The 20,339-nt window shown below is 35.5% G+C and overlaps 1 protein-coding gene across 1 annotated transcript in view; it reads right to left on the bottom strand.

Moving 5' to 3' along the window:
* Nucleotides 1-2,397: 2,397 nt before the first annotated feature.
* The window catches only part of LOC122819665 (astrotactin-2-like), a 314,363-nt gene continuing 296,421 nt past the window's right edge, over nucleotides 2,398-20,339 (bottom strand). Inside the window, exons 21-24 of the mRNA XM_044096573.1 lie at nucleotides 19,793-19,934; nucleotides 9,536-9,636; nucleotides 8,350-8,533; nucleotides 2,398-5,613 (exon numbers count right to left, since the gene is read on the bottom strand). Coding sequence (XP_043952508.1) covers nucleotides 5,379-5,613; nucleotides 8,350-8,533; nucleotides 9,536-9,636; nucleotides 19,793-19,934 — 662 coding nt within the window. The 3' untranslated portion in view covers nucleotides 2,398-5,378. The remainder of the gene's footprint in view (nucleotides 5,614-8,349; nucleotides 8,534-9,535; nucleotides 9,637-19,792; nucleotides 19,935-20,339) is intronic.

Below are 20,339 nucleotides of genomic sequence, written 5' to 3'. Positions count from 1 at the left end.
ATTCCCCCCTTGTAGTGAGAATCCAGGGCAGATCCAGAAAATGCTGGAAAACAATGAAATATCTAAATTTTAGCCAGAGAGAACATAAATGTCTATCCTGGATGGATGTCTCATCCCAGATGGCCTCGAGGGCCGGTGTCCTGCAACTTTTACTTGTGCCTCTGTCGCAACACATCTGAATCAAATAATTAGGGGATTATCAGGACTTTTGTCTACATACTGAGGAGTTAATTCAGCTGTTTGATTCTGGTGTGCTGCATCAGTAGCACATCTAAAAAATGCAGGAGAGTGGCCTTCAAGAGTTTTACACTCATGTCATTCATGAAAGGATGGATGGATGGTCTAAACCAAGTACACGAGATCTAGGAGTTTCCCCAGCAAGCATATGATTGTTAAAAAATGACATGTAAATTTTCTAACAATAAATGGACTTGTAAGTATGGACTTTGGCTGTTGTTCTTAATACTTACACTATTATCTGCCTTGTGTTTCTATGAAAAAATCATGTGTTTTATCTTAAGCAAATTATGTATTAGCATAAACATCTACATACAAATTTTCACACAGGACCAAGTAGATTTAGAGTTTTCACTTCCTTAATATTAAACACATTAATTTAAAAACTGCATTTTGTGTGTACTTGTGTTGTCTTTCTTATTTAAATCCCTTTGACATTCTGAAACACTTAAAAAAAAAAAAAAAAAAAAAAAAAAAAAAAAAAAAATCTAGGAAGGAGGCAAACACTTTCTAACACTGTCTATGTAAAGGGATTTTTGACTATCTCAGATTTTGACATGTCCAGGATTTCTGTGGACTGATTTCTATGAGAACCCATTGCACTGTAGAGACGAAAATTCACTCACCTCGGTATGCTGCATGCTTTAACTGAAAGAAAGTGCAGCAGATCCTGCCCTGTCATCTGAGTAACTTAGAAAATGATCTGACCACTTGGGGGACTGATACATTGTGTATAGGGCACATTGTTCAGACACTCAAAATTTCAGTGGTGGCAGCAAAAAGAAAATTCTTGTCGTCATGGTTTAGAACACAAAATTTTACAACCTTCATCCCTTGGTGCAATATTTAGTAAATGTATATTATGAATGACACAAAAGTACACTTATTTTCTGTGTCTGGACCTATTTTCAGACTTTAAAAGGATATTATTATTTTTAAAAGGACTGTTTAAAATAAATTGTATGAACATTTATATGTATTTAAATGAGAACTTTCATAGTAAAGTTGATCAAAAAGATCAAGAATCAAAAAAGTCACCTTATTTAAAAAATAAAATAATAAATCCAAAGGGTTTGTTATACATTTCATTTCTATAATGAAACTATTAAGTGGTAAGACTGAATATTTTCCTCACTTTACAAAAAACAGCAGCAAAACTTATATAGGTTGCAGCAAGACACAGCGCTTTACCTTTCAACTGAATAAGGAAGAACAATGTTGGTCAGACAACATTCTGCATTCTGCAAACTAAGTGAAAAAAAATATACTGTGAAAGACACTGAAACAACAAACCTAAATTACCTTCTATGAATTAAGCAAGCACTTTACTTTCTGACAAACACACAAATTAGATCATTACAATAGGCTTGAAAGTAGTCCTGACATGATCACCACAGAGAGACTTTATAGTTTCCATTACATCAATCCTGTTGTTCCCACTGCCATCTGGATTAACAACTGTCAATTGTATTACTATTAGCCAGTAGTTGTTGTAGTTGCTGTCTTTCCTTTCTTGATATAACTACAATAGCAGTGCTACACCCATTCAAGATTTTCTGTTTAGAATGTAAAGAAACATACATAGAAAGTTGATGTTTCAAAATTGTTCCTTTTCCTGTTGGTGCCACGGCCACACCTTGTTCTTGATGCTCTAGTCTGCAGTTAATATACTGCAAGAAAAATGTTTTCAGTAAACTTATGAGTTAGTCAATAAATATTTTTCAAAACCTAAAGTTAGATTTTTAGGCCAGGTGTAAAAGTTAAAGAAACTTTAACCCTGATATAGCCACAGTGTTTCCTTTTGAATCGTGGACAGCCGGAGACAGGCAGCAGCACCCCTCGCATGCAAGATAATGAATGGACGGATTCAAATTAAAATTTGTATTACAATGTTCACTGAAAAATTGTGGAATATATATTCTGATAGGAGTTTCTTGAATTTAAAACTACCTATTTGGTATTTTTTGTGTGCTGTTTGGCAAGTTCCATTAGTAGAAAATAATGCAAACACAAGAACTACAGAATGAAAAGAGCAGTACATTAATATATTATTATTTTTTGAATAATTTTTTGTAATTTTACTATTTAAAAATGTGATAATAAAGACAATAACAAATTGTGTAAACTTAAATTGTGAGATATTTTATCACAAAGGAATATTTTGGAAAATAGACAAAAAATAACGCACAAATATAGATATGTATATACATTTTTAAAGCAAAATTGGAATAACTAAATGGCAGAATGTATTGTTTCCTGATCAAAATATTTTTTTAACCTCTTATGATAATCGCAGTGGCTTGTTCAACAACCACTCAGTTACAACCAACATTTTAAAGAAAAATCCTTTATCAGTGAAATAACAAAAGTCTGATTTTACTATACATGTTTAATACTCCACATTGTTCAGAAAAAAAGACAGTCACATGATGACACTGTTATATTTAAATATTTACAATTGAAAATTTACAATATAATAGTTATCACAAGTCCTACAATTAAATAAGGATTTTGTAAAATGTGTTTCTCACATTAAAGGAATTCATGGCTTTAAGAGATGTCATTGGACTAAATGAGAAAAGAATTCAACCAATGTCAATTATAACAATCACCAACCTTACTCAGCCTACTAGCACAGGACCATTCAAGCTTCCTGGGATTCTCAAATCTATGTTTATTTCTTGAGGAATATATCAACCTAATCCCAAAAATTAGCTTATTGTCAGTCATGGCATTTTTGAAAAAATGACCACATTGCTTAATTGGACTTATTAAAATGTTGTCGCCTTGCTGTCAAGATTTTACTTCAACCATAAAAGTATTAAGCTATGAAAGAGTTTCCCCTTTTCGCTATTTCACAACCTTGCAGTTTTGGTCGTTTTTTTCATATGTACAAAGTGGTGGTAGAGTAGAATAAGTGGACATTTTTCACTGGCATCTACTCAGCGTTTCAACCTACTTCACTTGGGTTCCAAACATGCCAAGTCGGGTTGAAAAAACAAAAACAAAAACAAAAACGGAACATCAGAAGACTGTTTGTCCCTGACTGGCATCACTGTTTGCTTAACATGATTGCGTCTTACACTCTTGTACTTTACCACAGTGCTTTGTCTCACCACCCACAGCTGTTTCAAACTCTCTTCTTTTTTTATGACAGACAAAAAGCCACAGACTGATCCGAATGTTCAGCATAACTTCCATGTTTTCATTGTTGCATTGTGTTTTTTACATACAGACCACATTACAATACTTTTAGATTTTGGGACTACCCACTATATATATGATAGCCCCACCCACTAGAGGTGCTGGTCGAAAGGGGCGATATTCTCGACATGGAGGCATGAAATAGATCGACTCCAAGCAATTGCACTGGCATATCCTTGTTTTGGGAACAATTTTAAACAGAAAAAAACCCCAAACAAACAAACAAGCAAAAAAAAAAAAAAAGAAAAAAAACCCAAACAGTTCAACTACTACTTTATTCTTCTGGTGATGCTGTAAGACCTACTTAGCGAAAGTTCATCTAGCTAACTCTTAAGGTAAAGCAACAGACTTTAGAGGAAACTCTAAAGAGAAGAGATAAAATTCCAAAGGACAGCAAAAAGAACTTTATGACTTGACTTTATCCTTTAGGATGACAAGCCCATTGCAATCATGGAATTTTTAATTTTTTTTTCATCCTTTAAAGCTGCTAAAGTCATGGTAAATCCTTACTTCTAGACACCAGATAGCTGATGCAGCAGTATTGTAAAAGTTTCCTGATACTTTCAGGGTAGTTATCTTACGTCTCTGCTCTTAGCTTTGCTACAGATATTTAGAGTTCTGAGGTGTGTCTGAGGTCATTGCCTAGACTCATGGTACACCAGATAGATTCCACATGGCTCAACAAAGGGGTGTGATTCATTTCGTGGATGTCATGCTAAAGAGCATATATGCAAGCAATCATGGAGCTGCGAAGCAGGTGGGGGTCCACATTAGGTTTTAACACAACAAATTTTAAAAGGTGACAGACGACTTAAGCACAGGACATTTTGTACGCAAGCTATAGTTTGTCGCCTTGGTCAGGACTCGCCTTAGAGGCACAGCACAGAGGGACCAGTGGCTACCAGAAAGAGGATAGTTGGTTATTACAAGCACTTCAATTTCTTAGGCTTTAATTATGTAATACATGCTTAATAGATTTCTTGTATTAATGTGCAGAAAACAAATGTCTGTATTTAAATGACACTGCATGATGTATGAGTACTTACCTAATTTTTGTGACTATCAGTACCAAAACTTCTTGATAAGGACGTCCCTTTCCCTTTAAAACATCCTTTAATGAAAGACTATATATGAAATGTAGTTTTTTATTAAGAACAGTAAAGATGAACGTGAAAAATGAGAAAACTATATATGTAGTTTAGTTAGGAAATTAAAGCTTAAGAACAATTCAAGAGTGCCTTGTTTATATTCTGCTGATAAACCATCTTTGCATAACGTCGCCAGTCTTCAGGATTTTCAACTTTAACCCTAAAAAAGCTGTTAAAGTTTAATACCATCCACTCATTACTCACCTAATAATTTTAAAACCTTGATGAAAATATTTTTTTCTCAACTAATTGGAAATTCAAAAATAAATGATTTTTATATGACTTTCACATAATTCCACTTCTCTTTTTTAAGGAAAGTAGCAAAGGCAAATAAGTTACAGAATCATTATATCCTTTTTCTTTTGTAGTATCCAAGGTAAGCACCAAAAACAAACCATATTATTACATTCATTGTTTTGAAGCCAACCACTCTTTTTGTTTGTTTTTCTTTTTATCCTTTTGATTGACTATCAGTTTTACAGACTTATACTGCATTTCCTTACTAATGTGCACAATCACTGGGATTCTGTAGCTGAAAAGCATATCCACTCCAGTAACTCTTCCATATCTTCTGTCTTCTGATAAAAGTATGCCACACAAAAATACGTTTTTGTGTAGCTTTAACAAGATGTTCTGTGATTTCTGAGGATTCTTCGAAGGCTCTCCTGGTTTTTAAAATGCGCCAGTCATGTGAGAGACACTTGCTGCAGAGCGTACCAATGAGGTTCAATAATCAATGATGTCATTTTGCAGAAAAGGATGATGTGTGCTCATCTCTGCATTTGTCTCTCACCGGAGTTTGGTGTTACTGTAAGTGTTGCGCTGTAAAGAAATGAGCTTTTCCATGCACAGAGCACGTCTTTCATGTAAAGAACCATGCCACATGCTGGGAAGTCCACCCTCTTCGCTCCTGCAGTAGATATATGCCAATGTGTCTGTGCGACTTTGGATGTGGGTACTGCGAAGGAGGGATCGGCAGTAGAGGCTGATCGTTTCCACCCTACGAAGTATCAAGTTTGCTTTCCTACAAAAACATTAGAAAAAAAGAAGCAGAAAAATAATCTTTGAAAAACAAACAATTGTTCAATTTTCATGATATATAGACACAACTGAGCAATGTATATAGTTAAAAAGAGAATAAAAATGAAAGAAAAAACTACCAAAGTCAAATAGGCACAAAAAAATCAAGACTGATAGTTATTGAATATGTTCTTATTACTTGATTTGTTTGTTTGTTATTGATATATTGTTCCCATAGTCTCCTGAATTTAGCTCTGTGATAATGGGCTGGTAGATCTTCACTCCATGAGACATTTATTTTTTAAGATAAACATCATGAGTTACATACAAAGTCTTCCTTAAAGGTAACTACTGGGCTCAGAACTGAAGGAGTAAAATTAACTTCACTTGTTTAAATAAAACTACATCACCAGATTGTTACATAGTTTGGGTTAATCTGTGCTAAAAACTCACACACACTGCCACTACAGCATAGTGTTGTTTATTTAATGCTGCAGTACTTTTTACTATAATCTGTAAACCAGGCCAGAACATAAATACATTTTCCGATCTTTAAAATTCTCTTAATATTTATTTTTTCCCATTTTGACATGTCTATCCAGTTACTGCTGCTTGAAGTCGAATTTAATTATTGTCTCAGTTTCAGCCAACAATAACATGATTATTTATTCAAATAAATTCATACATTGTTACAAATATTTATGAATTACAATAATGCTTAAATCACAAATCGGCATAAACATAAATGAGTAGTTTCACTTCTAAAGAATATAAACAATGGAGTACCAGATTCAGAAACTTTGTAGGGCCTATGATGATCAAGAATGCTAGTATAATAAGACTGACATCCCGCCTTCTGTCATTCTGAATCGACAGCCAGTTTGGCTCAAAACCTGAACTTTGATGCAAAATTGCTCTGTGTAAGACAACAAAGAATGTATCTGGGTCACAGTTCAGGAGCTAAGAGATCAGCAGAATTAAACACATACAAAACCACTGGACACCAATGATGTACCTTCTTCAAGGCTTTTTAAGCTCATATGGATATCAAAAAGTACTAGACACACAAGGGAAAGGCCAAAAATACGATTATTTTGAAAAGCAGCGTCTGTTGAACATCAACATCTGTCTTCAGTTAAGCAAGCAGTACAGACATCCTTTTCACTTATTTGAAATGTGTGCGTGTGTGTGGGGGGCATTTTTCATTTCCCTTGAATTCTTATGTCTGAAGTAACAGAATTCCAAGCTCATTATCAAGGGAAGCCTGAAATTACAAGCCCTACAGACAGAATATATGCATTTGTTGTTGATAAGAAACAGAATTACTATTAAATTAGGACTAAAAACTGAAAAAAAGGATGTTTCTGTTACTCATCTTACTTGAGGGCAGTCTAATTTCTGGCTAAAACCTACGTGAAATAAGGATTAATGATGAGGAAGTAGAAGGTGTTTGTCAAAAATACAGCACAGAAATACTGTTACCATGTATAAGAGCATGTGCAAATCACTAAATGGGCAGTAAGTTGGAACAACGGTGGACATATGTGGGGGGGCTCCTGGGATTCCAGCAGGAGTGCTGACGGTGCTTGCGTTCTTCTTGGCCATTCTTTTACCTTTTAAAATGCACCACCAAAGGAGCCTTCTTGTAAATTACTGCAAGGAGCCTAAACCCTGCCAACTTAAGGCAGTAAATAATCCACAGTCACTCACCCAAAAGCAACTCCCTATCCCAACCCCCATTTCCCCAATTCTACCCTCTTTGCCCACACACATACAAAATGCATACCATTCAACAAGTCCACATTCTAGGTCCCAATGGCCAACTTGTGTCTCCCACCCCCGTCACCAATCAGAGAGAAGCATAAACTTCCTACAGACCAAAGTTATTCCTCAATTATTATATTATTTATAGCTGGAAAAGAGCGCTTCCAGGCAGTGGGGGTGGACAAACCAAAACATTGGGCTGTAACCTAAGATTTTGTATTGCTATCATGAGTCCTGGAGCAACTCCTTTCTCAGACTCGCATGCATAAATGTTTTTGTTTTAAACATTTTTTTCCCCTCTAAACTCATTGTTTATACTTCATTCCACAAAGTTTTTTTTCCAGTCACTGAGCCTCTTTTTGTTCTCATGGTGTCGTAACATTTCACTGTCTGTTCAAACTACCAATGAGGGTGTCCCTGTCAAGAAGGTCATGGGTGAAGGGACATTAGGGTGGTATATTATGGTTATAAATTAACTATTTTATAGGAAAGAAGAGGAAATGGACGTGGAAGTCAAGTTAGTGTTAGTCGAGTATCACATTTACTGTTTGGCTTGGCTGTCAAATGCTGTTTTGGTATTGCCATGGTGATGTGTGGAGTGACTGCAGCCCAAAGTTTTTAATGGTGACCTGGCTCACTCCCCTTTCTGGAGAAGCAATGCTGGAATTATTATTTTTTAAATTATTCCTTTTGTTTTGGGATTTTATAGGGAGGGTAGATAGGCGAATGATCTGGATCTGACAGCTGGTTAAGGAGGCAGCACCTCTTATGTAAGAAGCCTCAGAGTGATGGTAAATGACAAACAGCACAAAGTCGTCAAGTATGATGAAAAGATGACCTAAGTACCAGCAGATTGGGGAAAACAAGTGTATTTGTTTTCTTCTGAACAGGATACAAAATGTTCCCCTTCAACTCTTTAGGTAGCTTTAGAATAATTTCAAAAAGCAAAAGTTTTTAAAGCTCGCTGTCTTCTCACCTGGGGCCCAGCTCATCCTCACTCCGCCACACAAAGTCCCCAAACTTCTCATAGTGGGAATTGTAGTGGTGCTGGACTCTATAAAGCAGCGGAGGGGCAATCTCCATCAGCATATTGTAGGCCATCTGCTGTTCCTTTCCACTGGTGTAGCCATTGTATAAGTTGTACACCCTGTCGGCTATTTCTGTTATGATGGAAAAGAGTTACAGAGGTACAAAGGAAGAAGAACAGCGAATAATCAATTAATAGGTAGTATTAAGATGATGGTTTTCAGCTAACAACCAGTCAAAATTTGCTATATTTGAAGTATTTTTGCTGTTTGTGTGATCAAAGTAAACTTTTTGTAACACCTTTCAACTGTGAAAAAAAAATTCTACCCTTTTAAGTCAGTAAAGAAAAAAAAAAATTACTACCAAGAAACATTAACTGCATAAATTTCGTAAAAAAAAAAAAAAAAAAACTTGATGAATTCCTGCTCAAAACTGCAACACATTCAATACTTTTGAGGATTTCAACTCAAAATTGTCATTGCTGTTATTAACTTCTCTCACAGATGACAGCTTGTGGTGATTAGACTGCAGTATTTGTAAGGGTTTTAATTTGATGTTACCTGCAAAGCACAGGGATTAAATTTTTTTTGAAAGGTCTACAATGGACAGATTGTACCAAACCTCGGTTTGGTATCAGTCGATGCTTGTGCAGCTCACTGAAAGCTGCCACATTTACAGAGAGAAAACCTATTGCCTTTGCCATGAGGTCATGCGAGTGTGAATTCCTGACAGAAAATATCACAAAATCCAGTTTTAGACACAGATTGTGATCTTAAACTTTTAATAAGCTCATATTTAAATGCAGTTTTTAATAACCTATTTGCTCTTCTATGGCTTGATTCCACTTTGAGCTTCTCTATGCATGTCAAAGCTCTTCTTACAACCTGGTTATGATCCATCAGGATGAAATAGAAATGCTCAAAATGTCTGCCACGGTCTAACACTTTTAAAGAAAAAATATGGAGAACAGTAGGGAACATTGTACATTCTTGATGGAGTATAAAGTAGGAGGAACATCATAAGAACAACTAGGATCTTCAGGTAAAAGGTTATTTGGGAAGGAAGTTACTTCTCAAATTTTTCAATATTGCTCAAACAAATATGAAAGTTTTCGGCTTCAAAAGCCGCAAGGATACCTTCTGCACGACTGTCATCCACCACTGGGCAAGATGTGCGTACAGAGACAAAGCTTGACTCTGTGTGACTGCCTCGATTATCCACTGCAGCAAGGGTAAACCTTTAAAAAAAGACAAAACAAAAATGCATTATTTGTTCATAAAATTCCATTACCTAACAATTTTATATCTACCATCTGGTACTATTTGCTATTTGTGTTTACTCATAAACACATATGATTTTATTGTTACTAAGTAAAATACTTAGTCACCTAGTAAACTAAAGCAAACTCATAAAAATAAAAGTTCAGATTTTGTAAAGTTTATTGCTTCATTAAATTAACTAAAACTCACTGGGATCATTTTAATCTTATTGAATTTCCATCCCAGAAAATTCATTGGATGTCTTATAGGCACAGTCCAGTTAACAAAACATGTCTCTTAAATTATTTTTTTTAATTTTATTTCTAGAATCATACTCCTCTTTTTCTCCATTACATTATTGAGATATTGAAATTCCATTCCTTGACCTGCAATACCAAAAAGTGATCCTCCTGTTGTCTCCACCACACAGGAGCTCATTTAAGATTCAAAAATAAAGATTGCAACAACAGACCCTGTTTACAATAACAATTACAATTTACATTCTTTGTAAGAGTATGTTATGTATATTGACTGACAAAAGCCAAAGACAAACCGAAATTTTTAAGAAGGAAAATATTTTTTCAGAGCACTACAACATATACAGTACTGCTGCAGCACTTAATTGGAAGAATAGGTTGCCAAGGTTTTTTGACTACCATATTCCATTTTGTGATGCCATAATTATTGTACTATTGTGGTGAAGCTTGTTCTGTTAGTAAAGATTTACTGGAAATAGAAAGAATGAGAGAGACCGAGTGAGCGAGGGAGGGGTGGTCGGCTGGCGGGGGGTAGAAAAATCATGTTTTGGTCCACATTAACTGTTTTTCCTACTGCAAGGAAAGTTTAGAAAAAGTGAATTAAATCTTGAGAAATATTTATAACTGGTTAAGAAAAACTGTAAGCTTTCAACAATATTTCCACAGAGTAACCACTGTAAAAACAGCAGAAGGACACAAAGGAAACCACAAAACAAAGTGAGACAAAATGAGCAACTCGCATGGCATTCCTATCCTAAAAGCTGCTCTGAAATGCACAAAAAAAAAATTAAGATATTATTGTTTATGCAAAAGTCACTTTGCCAAAAACGCCCATTCTCATTTTGATGTCTCTTGCAATCTGTTCCAATGCTATCAAGTGATTGTTTTGCTTGTAACATGACCTGTTTGGGCATTGCTTGCATAGTTTGTCTGGTCTTGTTATTCAGCAGGGTGGATGTGGTATTCCCCAAGAACCTCAAAAAAGACGTGCAGACCTCGCTGGCTCCTCTGCCTGGCAAAACAATGCCAGCATGTTACAGCCACGCTGTTTAAATTATATGGCCACATAACGTGCAGATGGCTATACTGAGGTGGGAGAAACAAGCAAAGCAAAAAGATGACATGACAGGGTTCTTATTAAAAGAGTTTTGGGTTATGCATGATCACTTGAAGAGTTGTATGTATAGGCTTGGTGCCTCCTTTCAAATCCCCCAAAACAGTTTTGGTTTGTAAAAATGAGTTAAGCCTCTCAGGAAAACAACATGGAAAAGATGTGTGCAAGATTTTTTTTTTCTACTCAAACCCAGAATGCAATGTTTTGATTTTGGTCCTAAAATTCAGCCAGGTGACTTTCTTATTATTATGTGTCTCATTTATGCAACATAAAATAAGTTGTTAAAAGGGGTGGAATGAACATAGTATACTAATTTATAAACAGGCACTCTATTATTATGAAGCTAGCCTGAGAGAAAAACAGATACAACCACAAGGAACGAGCTGAAAAAAGATCTACAACCACTATAATGACCATTCACCCACAGAGAGATACACTTTTCTTTGTCTGCGCTGTAGCTCATCTCTATTTTTTTTTTTGCTTCATTGTCTCGTTCTTTAGCCTCCATGGGAAATCATTGATTTCGTCAATTTGCTATTGATTAAAACAACAATACAAAGAGCAAAAGGTTTTTGTGTTAATTGGCAATGCTACCAGTAAAGCGAGCGCTAAATAAGAATCACAAAGTCAGAGTGATCAGAAACATGAGACAAAAGGAATGGGAAAATGTGAAGCGATAGTCTGGGAAGATCAATTAGAGCAGTATCTCTGGCATGCCGAGAGAAGCCAAGATGGTTGGGGATGCCTTTTCCATTACATCAGCATTTGGACACACATCAGTCGAGGCCGTCTGCAAATCAATCAAAGCAGAAAGCTGTTTCTCCTTGCCCAAAGAATTTGTGTCAGCTTACAGTATATCTCATGACTCCGAAATCATCCAATCTGAGTGGCATCAGACTTTCGTCATTGCTCTAAATAAGACTGCCTTGCCTCTCACTGTAAATTAGAAAAGATGGTCCGGCTCTGAATGAGCTCTGCAAGGCTCAGCAGAAAAAAAGTAATAATGACTGCACTCCATTAAAAGTCATCAACGGTGAAATAATCAAAACTTCTGGAAATTGAGTTTTGGGAAAATCCTCTAAACTGTCATTGCAGTGATACTTTTGAATTACAAATGGCAGTCACAGTGACCAACACTTTCGGCACACAAGGATTGGAATGTGTCATCATAAGAAATTTAAAGTAAGTGACATTTAAGTAATTAGTGAGTGAAAAATCAATAAACTAAAAAAGGCATTTATGCTTCCAGTATTATTGGTCAGACAGAGACATGCAGTTGCATGAAAATGATCAACAGCTAAAAAAATAAAAATAAAAATTTACATTGCCACTGGATGTTGCTGTAAATTCTTGTTTACTTGGTTAAGCTCAGGGGTTCTGCACCCAGTATGAGAGGTATGTGTGAAAATGAACGTCAACCACGAAACCACAGTGTCATTTTATAACCAAATCAAGTAACCATGTTACCTTCAGTTGTTATAAAAGTGCTGTATATATTGAACAAGATGTAAACGAAATTTCACTTTGCAATTTAGTGCCTTGAAATTGGCCCTCTGCCTCTTTAAAGCATTTAACAACGTATGTGGGAGAATTGCACTGAGATGTAGCTCATGTAATAAGCTATACAAATACACAGTTTCACCAAGTGTTTACTAATTTATAAGACAAGACAAACTTACAAGTTACTTTTCAGCAAGCTATAGGACCTTATTTTAAGTTAACAATTCTTTAATATTTGTTAAAAAGTAGTAATTCTGCAAGCAGATGATTTCATTATAGCAAGACATTTTATCCATGTTATTAGTGAAATAATCTTTTTTTTGTCAACATTAAGAAATTGTTTACTCAAAACAAACTCCTAAATCTAGCTGAAAGATTATATGTATGTTAGTTTTGTCCTATTTCAAGTGAATTTCCACTAGAAACTAGACAAAGATACTCTGTAAGACTTTGTGTTTTTCTAGTGTGGTTGCCATGGGAGAGTCAAGTATTTCTCCAACATGCATGAAAGAACTAAAGCTACAGTCCAGAATTGTTTTTAATGAGGGAATTACATTATAACATAATGCAAGCATAAAAGTAAAGGTTTAGCAAGAGCAAATTTGGCCTTGATGGTATTTAATGTTTACCAAAATGTTTTGATCTTTCTTTTCTGTTAATTAAACTTATGAGGAGACACACAACACTGGTATTACCTTATGAACTATTGAAGTATTAAAACTAGTAGCACAGAATGTACACTCATAAAAAAGCAGCATGATAATAACAAAGAAAACGTGTTTTATCCACGTGCTGCTCATAACACATGACTGGCTTAGGTGGTCAGGTGATAACACTAAAGAATATTATTTTATTGTTCCTGTTTTGTTTTGCTCACAAAAACCTTTAGGGTCAAAGCAGCCTGCAGTAAAGAACCAATGTATAGTGAATACAAGCTTAGGTTTTATCAAGCTTTTAACTGAAACAAATAGAGTTGGCTTCAAATATGACTCCTGTGACATAATTTTGATGCAAGTTCTTCTCTTATCAGAAAAAAAAAAAAAAAAAAAAAAAAAACCATCACTGTGGAAAATGCCTAAACATTGATACCAATGCTACAAAGTTAGATGTTAGTTGGAAGCTAGAAACCTTCTTGTTGAAGGTTTTCACAAGTGGTAGCCTGATTTCTGCATTGGACCCCCACAGTCCTTCAGAGGTAGTCAAAATTTGGTGGGAAATTGTGAATTTAAAATGATAAAAAAAAAAAAAAAGTGCTGTGTAACTGGTAAATGAAGGTATTTATTTTCTAATGTATTAAAATTTTCAACAGCAGAAAAAAACAATGCTAAACATTTTTTGTAGTTCTTTTTTCCTCTCCAGGGGTTTTTTGTGGGCTCTAGTGTCCCTTATATGAAAGTAGGCAGATAGGAAAGGGGAAAGCAGAGGGAGAAAGACACGCGGCAAACATCGTCGGGTCCGGGAGTCGAACCCGTGACAGCCACATTGAGGATTCAAGGCCTCCAAGCATGGGTCGCGCTATCCCCTTCGCCACCACGGCACGCCCATTTTTTGTAGTTTTACTCCATAGGTGGCAACAAAGCCTCTACACCATAAATCTCAATTAAAATGTGCAATTACTCACAAATACAAGCCATAAGGCTTCTCGAGAAATTTTTTAAATGATTTTTGTTCAATCATTTTTAGTTAGATAATCAATTAAGTTTATTTGTACGGCACATTTCAGCAACAAGGGAGTTCAAACTTGTTTACATTGTGAACATATAAAGGAAAAAAACTTAATGAACACATCATATAGTCAACAGTTGTAAAAACTAATAATAGACACTTTGCTGCTCATTACACATGACATGTCTCAGACATTTTGTCAAGAGCCATGACCAAAATATTTGATACACAAACATGTTGGTCAATGTTCTGTTTATTATGGCTCAAAAGCAACTCTAACCAAGTGGGTTTCTAGCCTTGATTTAAACAAACTCAGTGTTTCAGCTGTTTTACAGTTTTCTTGAAGTTTGTTCCAGTTTTGAGGTGCACAGAAGCTTTGGTCAACCTGGATGGAAAACAAAGATGGAAGAGTACCACCAAATTCTTTAACTTTATGTCACTTCAACCTCTTGGGTCCACTGGTAGTACTAAGTTTGCTTTCAGTGGTACTTGGAAGAAGTTGTGCAGTTGAGCTTTTATAAGTTCAGTATAAGGTTGTTTAACTGATAATAATAGATAATAATCCAGATCCAACAATAAAAAAATAATAATAAAAAAAGATAAGTAAAGAAGTATTCACTTCAAAGTGAAATGAACAATGGAGAATATTTCAGGAACTCCAATGATCAACTGAAATTTACAACAGCTAAAAACAAATGCTGTTGGATACTTATTTAATTGTAAGATACCACCGTGCATCTGGGAATGAGATCAAACCTGAATTTTCTTCATTGTGCAGGCAGAGAAACTAGAAGTATATGGTAACTGCTGTGCTTTGTATAAAGCTTGGTCCTATTAACAATATAAAGTAATAATGGATTTCTGTGCAAATTATGTATGCAACAACAGTGGAAAGTTCACTAACAGAGGTTGCAAAGAATTTTGTGTGAGAAACGTTTAATGAGTGCAAATAAAATGTTTATTACTGTGGTCAATACAGTTTACACAGCCATATTAGATTTTGAGGTCAGGGTTGGTTCCAATGCATTTTTTTCAATGGAATGCTAAACTAAATCATGCCCTTAATCCAAACATGCCGTTCTACTGGATAAGAATAAACTGCTTTCTTGTTTGGTTTTCTGTGAAGAAAAACAACAAATTAAAAATGTTTAAGGGCTGTTGTGTTGCTGTTCTAAAGTCTATAAAAATGGTGTTATAAGGAAACCTCAGTATTTTCTGAGGTGTTACTTAAGATTAAAAAAAAAGTTTGACAACTATCTAGTTGAAAAAAGGAAATATCAGTGTTACAACATGATAGTGAGTCCAACCTTGTGTCAAATCTGGTTATAGAATAGTTGTGGATGCAAGATGTCGGAGACAAAATAGAATTTCATATTGTTTTAGAAGAAAATAATCATAATCAAAGAAGCATGTTATGTAAAAATAAAATGGACTGAGAACAGACAAGCGTAAAGCATATACCAGGTGTGGACTATCCATCGGCATAACAGGCCATGCTCAGGGAGTCAATTCTCATGTCTTGGCCGGCCTGGGGCTGTCATAATTTCAACAAAAAAGTATATTATAAATAATTGTTGTCAACCGCATCATCTTGTTGATTCATTTTCTTGAAGGACATTTGACTAATCCAATAAAATCTCTGAACCCTCCTTGTCCTATCCCCTCTTCTGTTCCACCAAAGTGATCAAATTTTGCTGACTGGAGTTAGAGAGACATGAGTAGTGATTGGCAAACCACAAAAGTGCAATAGTGGGCAGGAAATCTGTGAGGAAAAAAGGCTAAAAAGCCTGAAAGTGGAAGGAGCAATATGTGCCAAAATAATCAATATGTTTGCTATTGGCATTATAAGTTCAACTATGTACCAGGTTCAAGGCCTTAAGAAGGAGCAGAAAAATAGGGATTCATCAAAGGAGAATGAAGATAGAGATGCGATCAAGAGACAGATTAAGAAAGATGACAAATTAGTGTCTGCCAACACTAAATGAGGTAGCCAAAATGTTCATGAAGAGGGATGTTTTATGACTGGAGAAGAGACGTTGATGTGTGTGAGAGAGAGTGAGATAATGGTGGGTGGTGATGTTGATGGTGTTGGTGAGGGGAATTAGAATACAGTCAGAAAGACACTGAAATGACACCAAGGATAATGGCTCATACAGTAAAAAATATTTTGGGATGGATGTAAAAAATTGTAAATTAAAACTACTAAAAAATAATAAAAAAAATAAATAGTTAAAACAGTTGGAATGGATATTATTTTGAAATAAAAAAAAATAAAAAATTATAGACACATCTTCACTAAATAGTAGCTGGGGAAATTGTAGCCACAAGTGCAGAAATGCTCAACTTAGGAAATTCTTACAAGACTTATTTTAATCAGTCAGGCTTAAAACATGGATAATAATGTTGGCCTGTAAAGTCATGTATGATTTGTGTACAAAACTAATGCTTGTGTACATACTGTGTATGCATAAGAGAGAGAATTGCCTTTATGATCTGTTTTTGGTATGTGGATACCAAGTGTCCACTAAGATAGTTGTTTGGTGTCCAACTTACCTTTTTAACTTCCCATAAGATTACAGTTTGCAGTTGTTACAACTTACAGGTATTATCACATAATACTAATGAAACCCTGTTTTGGGCAAATTAATGCTTCATCACTGGTAACCAGAAATATGACACCAGTGAAATTAGCTCCTTGTTTTTCATAGCATAAAGTGACATTTCAATTAGTAGCTCCTTATTTGTTAAGGATAAGTGGTCTTTAAATGAACATAATTGTGTATTTCATAAAACACTGAAAAAAAATCATCTTTAGCAATGTTTCTTTGACATTCACCTTCACTTCTAGAAGGGCCAGGGCCATTTTTAGATCCCGTCATGTATTGTACATACTGAGACATTTACTGACTAATGTTATCAAAGAGTATTGGCATGAGAGACAATTTTATAGAACTCCTGTCTCAGCTTTACACTTTCCAGCAGAAATGTCTTTTCTATGCCAAAGTGGTGATTTTCATTGCAGTGCTTGTTAGGGGAACAGAATGAGCTCAAATCTACATGATTATGGTTTCCTAAAGATTTCAGTTGTGGCTGTTTCTTGCGTAAAGACATTGAAATTGTTTCAAAACAAACCAAGGCTTTAATGCACCAAGACACTATGAAACAAAACCTGAGAAGACAAGCAAAGTTGAGATGCAATTGTGTTTCATGTGTCCAATGACAGCCACAACAACATCTGGGTCTTGTCTGCTTCCCTCATAGTTGTTGGTACTTCAGCTTAATTTCAGAACATAGTGGGGACAAATAGTACTCAAGAGAAAGGTAAATCAGAGACCAACCAAAAGTCTGCATTGACCCTTCTAAGTAGCATATCCTTGTATGATACATATAACAATAAAAATGATTACTACATTGTACGCTTAATTCTTGTTGACAGTGATTTATAAGTTTGCTGTATCAGCCTTATGATAATTTTTGAGCTTTGTTGTGCTGTCTAAAGTGCACAGGGCTCTTAAAACAGACAAAGGCCTAGATATTTGCTGATTACAGCTTTTTTCAAATTACTGCAGCTGATGGACTGTCATCTTTATTTATTTCGTAATTCATCATAGCAAAAACAAGCCTGGCTTAAATGATCACTTTTCAATTTCCTCCTGAATTTCTCTTTTCTATCCTTCAATACATTTTTTTCAGCAAGTTGTTTCGCATAATTTTTATATTGTTGTTTATGACGGGCCATTTCAAGTTGTGGACTATGCCTCCCGCACTCTGCCTGGGGGGGCACCGGAGCTCAACATGAGAAAGACATTAAAAAAACAGTAGCAACTCTAAACATTTTAGCCAATTTCACCAAGCTTTTGCCAGAAACATAAGCCAGGAACACAAAGGTTTGATTTTTCATGTGTAAAACTATGATGAGTAAAGAGAGTCAGGGCCAAGCAAAATAAAAAAAGGATGTATTACCATGATTTTAATTTGGGATTTACATGGGCTGGATTTAAAGATGCTCCACTGCCACAGTCTTTTCTCTAGTAGTTTTTTAAACTGCAGTCACAGCCGAAAGAAGCTCATGTTTGAGGCAATGTAAATGGCAATGCAGCTGAAACATCATGTCATATATTGCTTCACAACATTTGGTAACACAGGTAAACCCCACAACACTAGTGAAACATATATGATTGGAACCCCAAGTACAGCAATAGAAAAACATTTACAGAAATCGTATCAATAATGTAGTTGGGGTGGAGGAGCAGTGTTCTACTTGCTGTCTGAGTGATTGTAAAACCTTGTGCTTTAAGAGTCAGATCCACTGTGTTATTCCGAGTCTTCCTTTCAGGTAAGTGATATGAAATCAAATAATGATTAAAGGAAACCTTTTCACACCACAAAACACTGTTGTAGTTTGGGGTGCCAAAAGAATATCCATGTAGCTTCATTGAAGTAAATATGAAACCAAAAGTCTAAATCTAATTCACATTCTTTTCTTTCCACCTCTCGGTATGTCCAACTACTCAAGACTTACTTTGTAACGTTCAAGTTGTAAATACATGATGTGTACCACTATGATATCATTGTAACAACCTACTGCAGCACGTTATGAAGGCATTACATGATGTGGTTAGTTTGTTTTTTGAATGTAATTAACACTGCCATTTAACAAGGACCCTTCTGTATTCACTAAAACCTCTGACTAAAGAGAACATAAAAGAACGGAAGCATCGACCACGTTCAGGCTAAGCATGCTTCCCGGCTTAACTCAACCCAGCTGTTGGTCAGGAGAAGGTAAGGAAATTCACTCTTTTGAAACAAAATAACATTTGCAAAAGGAAAAGTAGGCAACCAGGAAAGAAACTGGTGTTAGTGGTACTTCCTTTTGCCTGGTTAGGTAAGCTTGGCGATATTGACACAAAATAATCCACGCAGATTCTATACCTGTCTAATCTTGTTTTGGGTTGTAAGACTGCCGGTGATGCTTATCTCTAGTGGTCAATAGTCAAGAAGTAGAGTACACCTGGAATATGTTTATAGTCAGTCACAGGTATTCAAGGCAACTATTCATGCTAACTATTTGAAGGAGAAAAAGGTTTTAAAATCCTAACAGTTCCACAAGGAAAAGGGCTGGTCCTGTTTAAGGCCAGACACTGATGGCAGATAAAAACTCCATTTAGACAATTCATGTAAAAATCTAGTTTTTGTGAGCCTTGATGCGTACCAATATTTTTGAAGGTTTTGGATTAAAGTAGCAATATTTTTCTACTATTATTTTGACCTTTTAACGTTAATAATGAGATGGCAGAAAATTCAAATTCAACTCCCTTCCTCTGTTTTTGCAAGTGAGCATAATTTAAGAAAGCTTTCAAATCTGTAATTTATGCCAGGTTGAACTGGTGATTTATGACTACCTAGAGTCAGTTTAACAGAGGTTTCCTCTTATGCCAGGGCTTATTTATTACCAAAAATGTATTTTATTTATTTATTTTCTTTTGGGGGGGGGTTGCTACAATTTTCTCCAACCTAGCACAAAAGGGGGATAATGAATATCATTGCAGCTGAATGACTGCATTATTTGTCAAAGCCTAAAGGCATGTATAGACTTACCTGTAGAGACTGTCAGGTTCCAGGCACTTGAAGACAACCGAATAGACCACAGACTGGGGGTGATCTCCGGTCCTTTTTCCCGCAACAACACAAGATGAGCTCAGACCAGAGAATACATCATCCATCAAGCTCAGAACCTCACCTGGTAGAGAAATAGGATGAAAAAGAATATTTTAAATGAAGAATGAATACAGTTTCAAAAACGTACAAATAATTTCATTGACTTTCCCCATGTTGCTTAATCAGTTTTCAAAAGTTGGTTTTAATGAATGCATCAGCTTTTAGAATTTAGAAACAAACAAGTAGCAGACACATGAGTTATTATATGTTTAGTCTAGTAGCTGTTTCCTTCATATTAGTTGTACCATTTCCCTCTGTTTTGTATGTTTTGTCTCAGCCTGGTCCTGTGGGAGCCATGTAAGCAGCAGCAAGCCCAAGGCTAAATTAAACATGACATGAAACCCCAGCACAAAACATTATAGATTCTGAAAAAAAGAAAAAAAAAGATTTCTTTCCTTTGCAGACACATACACTGTACTGTTACAAT

This window comes from Gambusia affinis, linkage group LG17 (assembly GCF_019740435.1).
Source record: "Gambusia affinis linkage group LG17, SWU_Gaff_1.0, whole genome shotgun sequence".
NCBI lineage: Eukaryota > Metazoa > Chordata > Actinopteri > Cyprinodontiformes > Poeciliidae > Gambusia > Gambusia affinis.
Note: the sequence above shows the minus strand (reverse complement) of the source record. Positions and strands in the feature narration are given on the sequence as shown.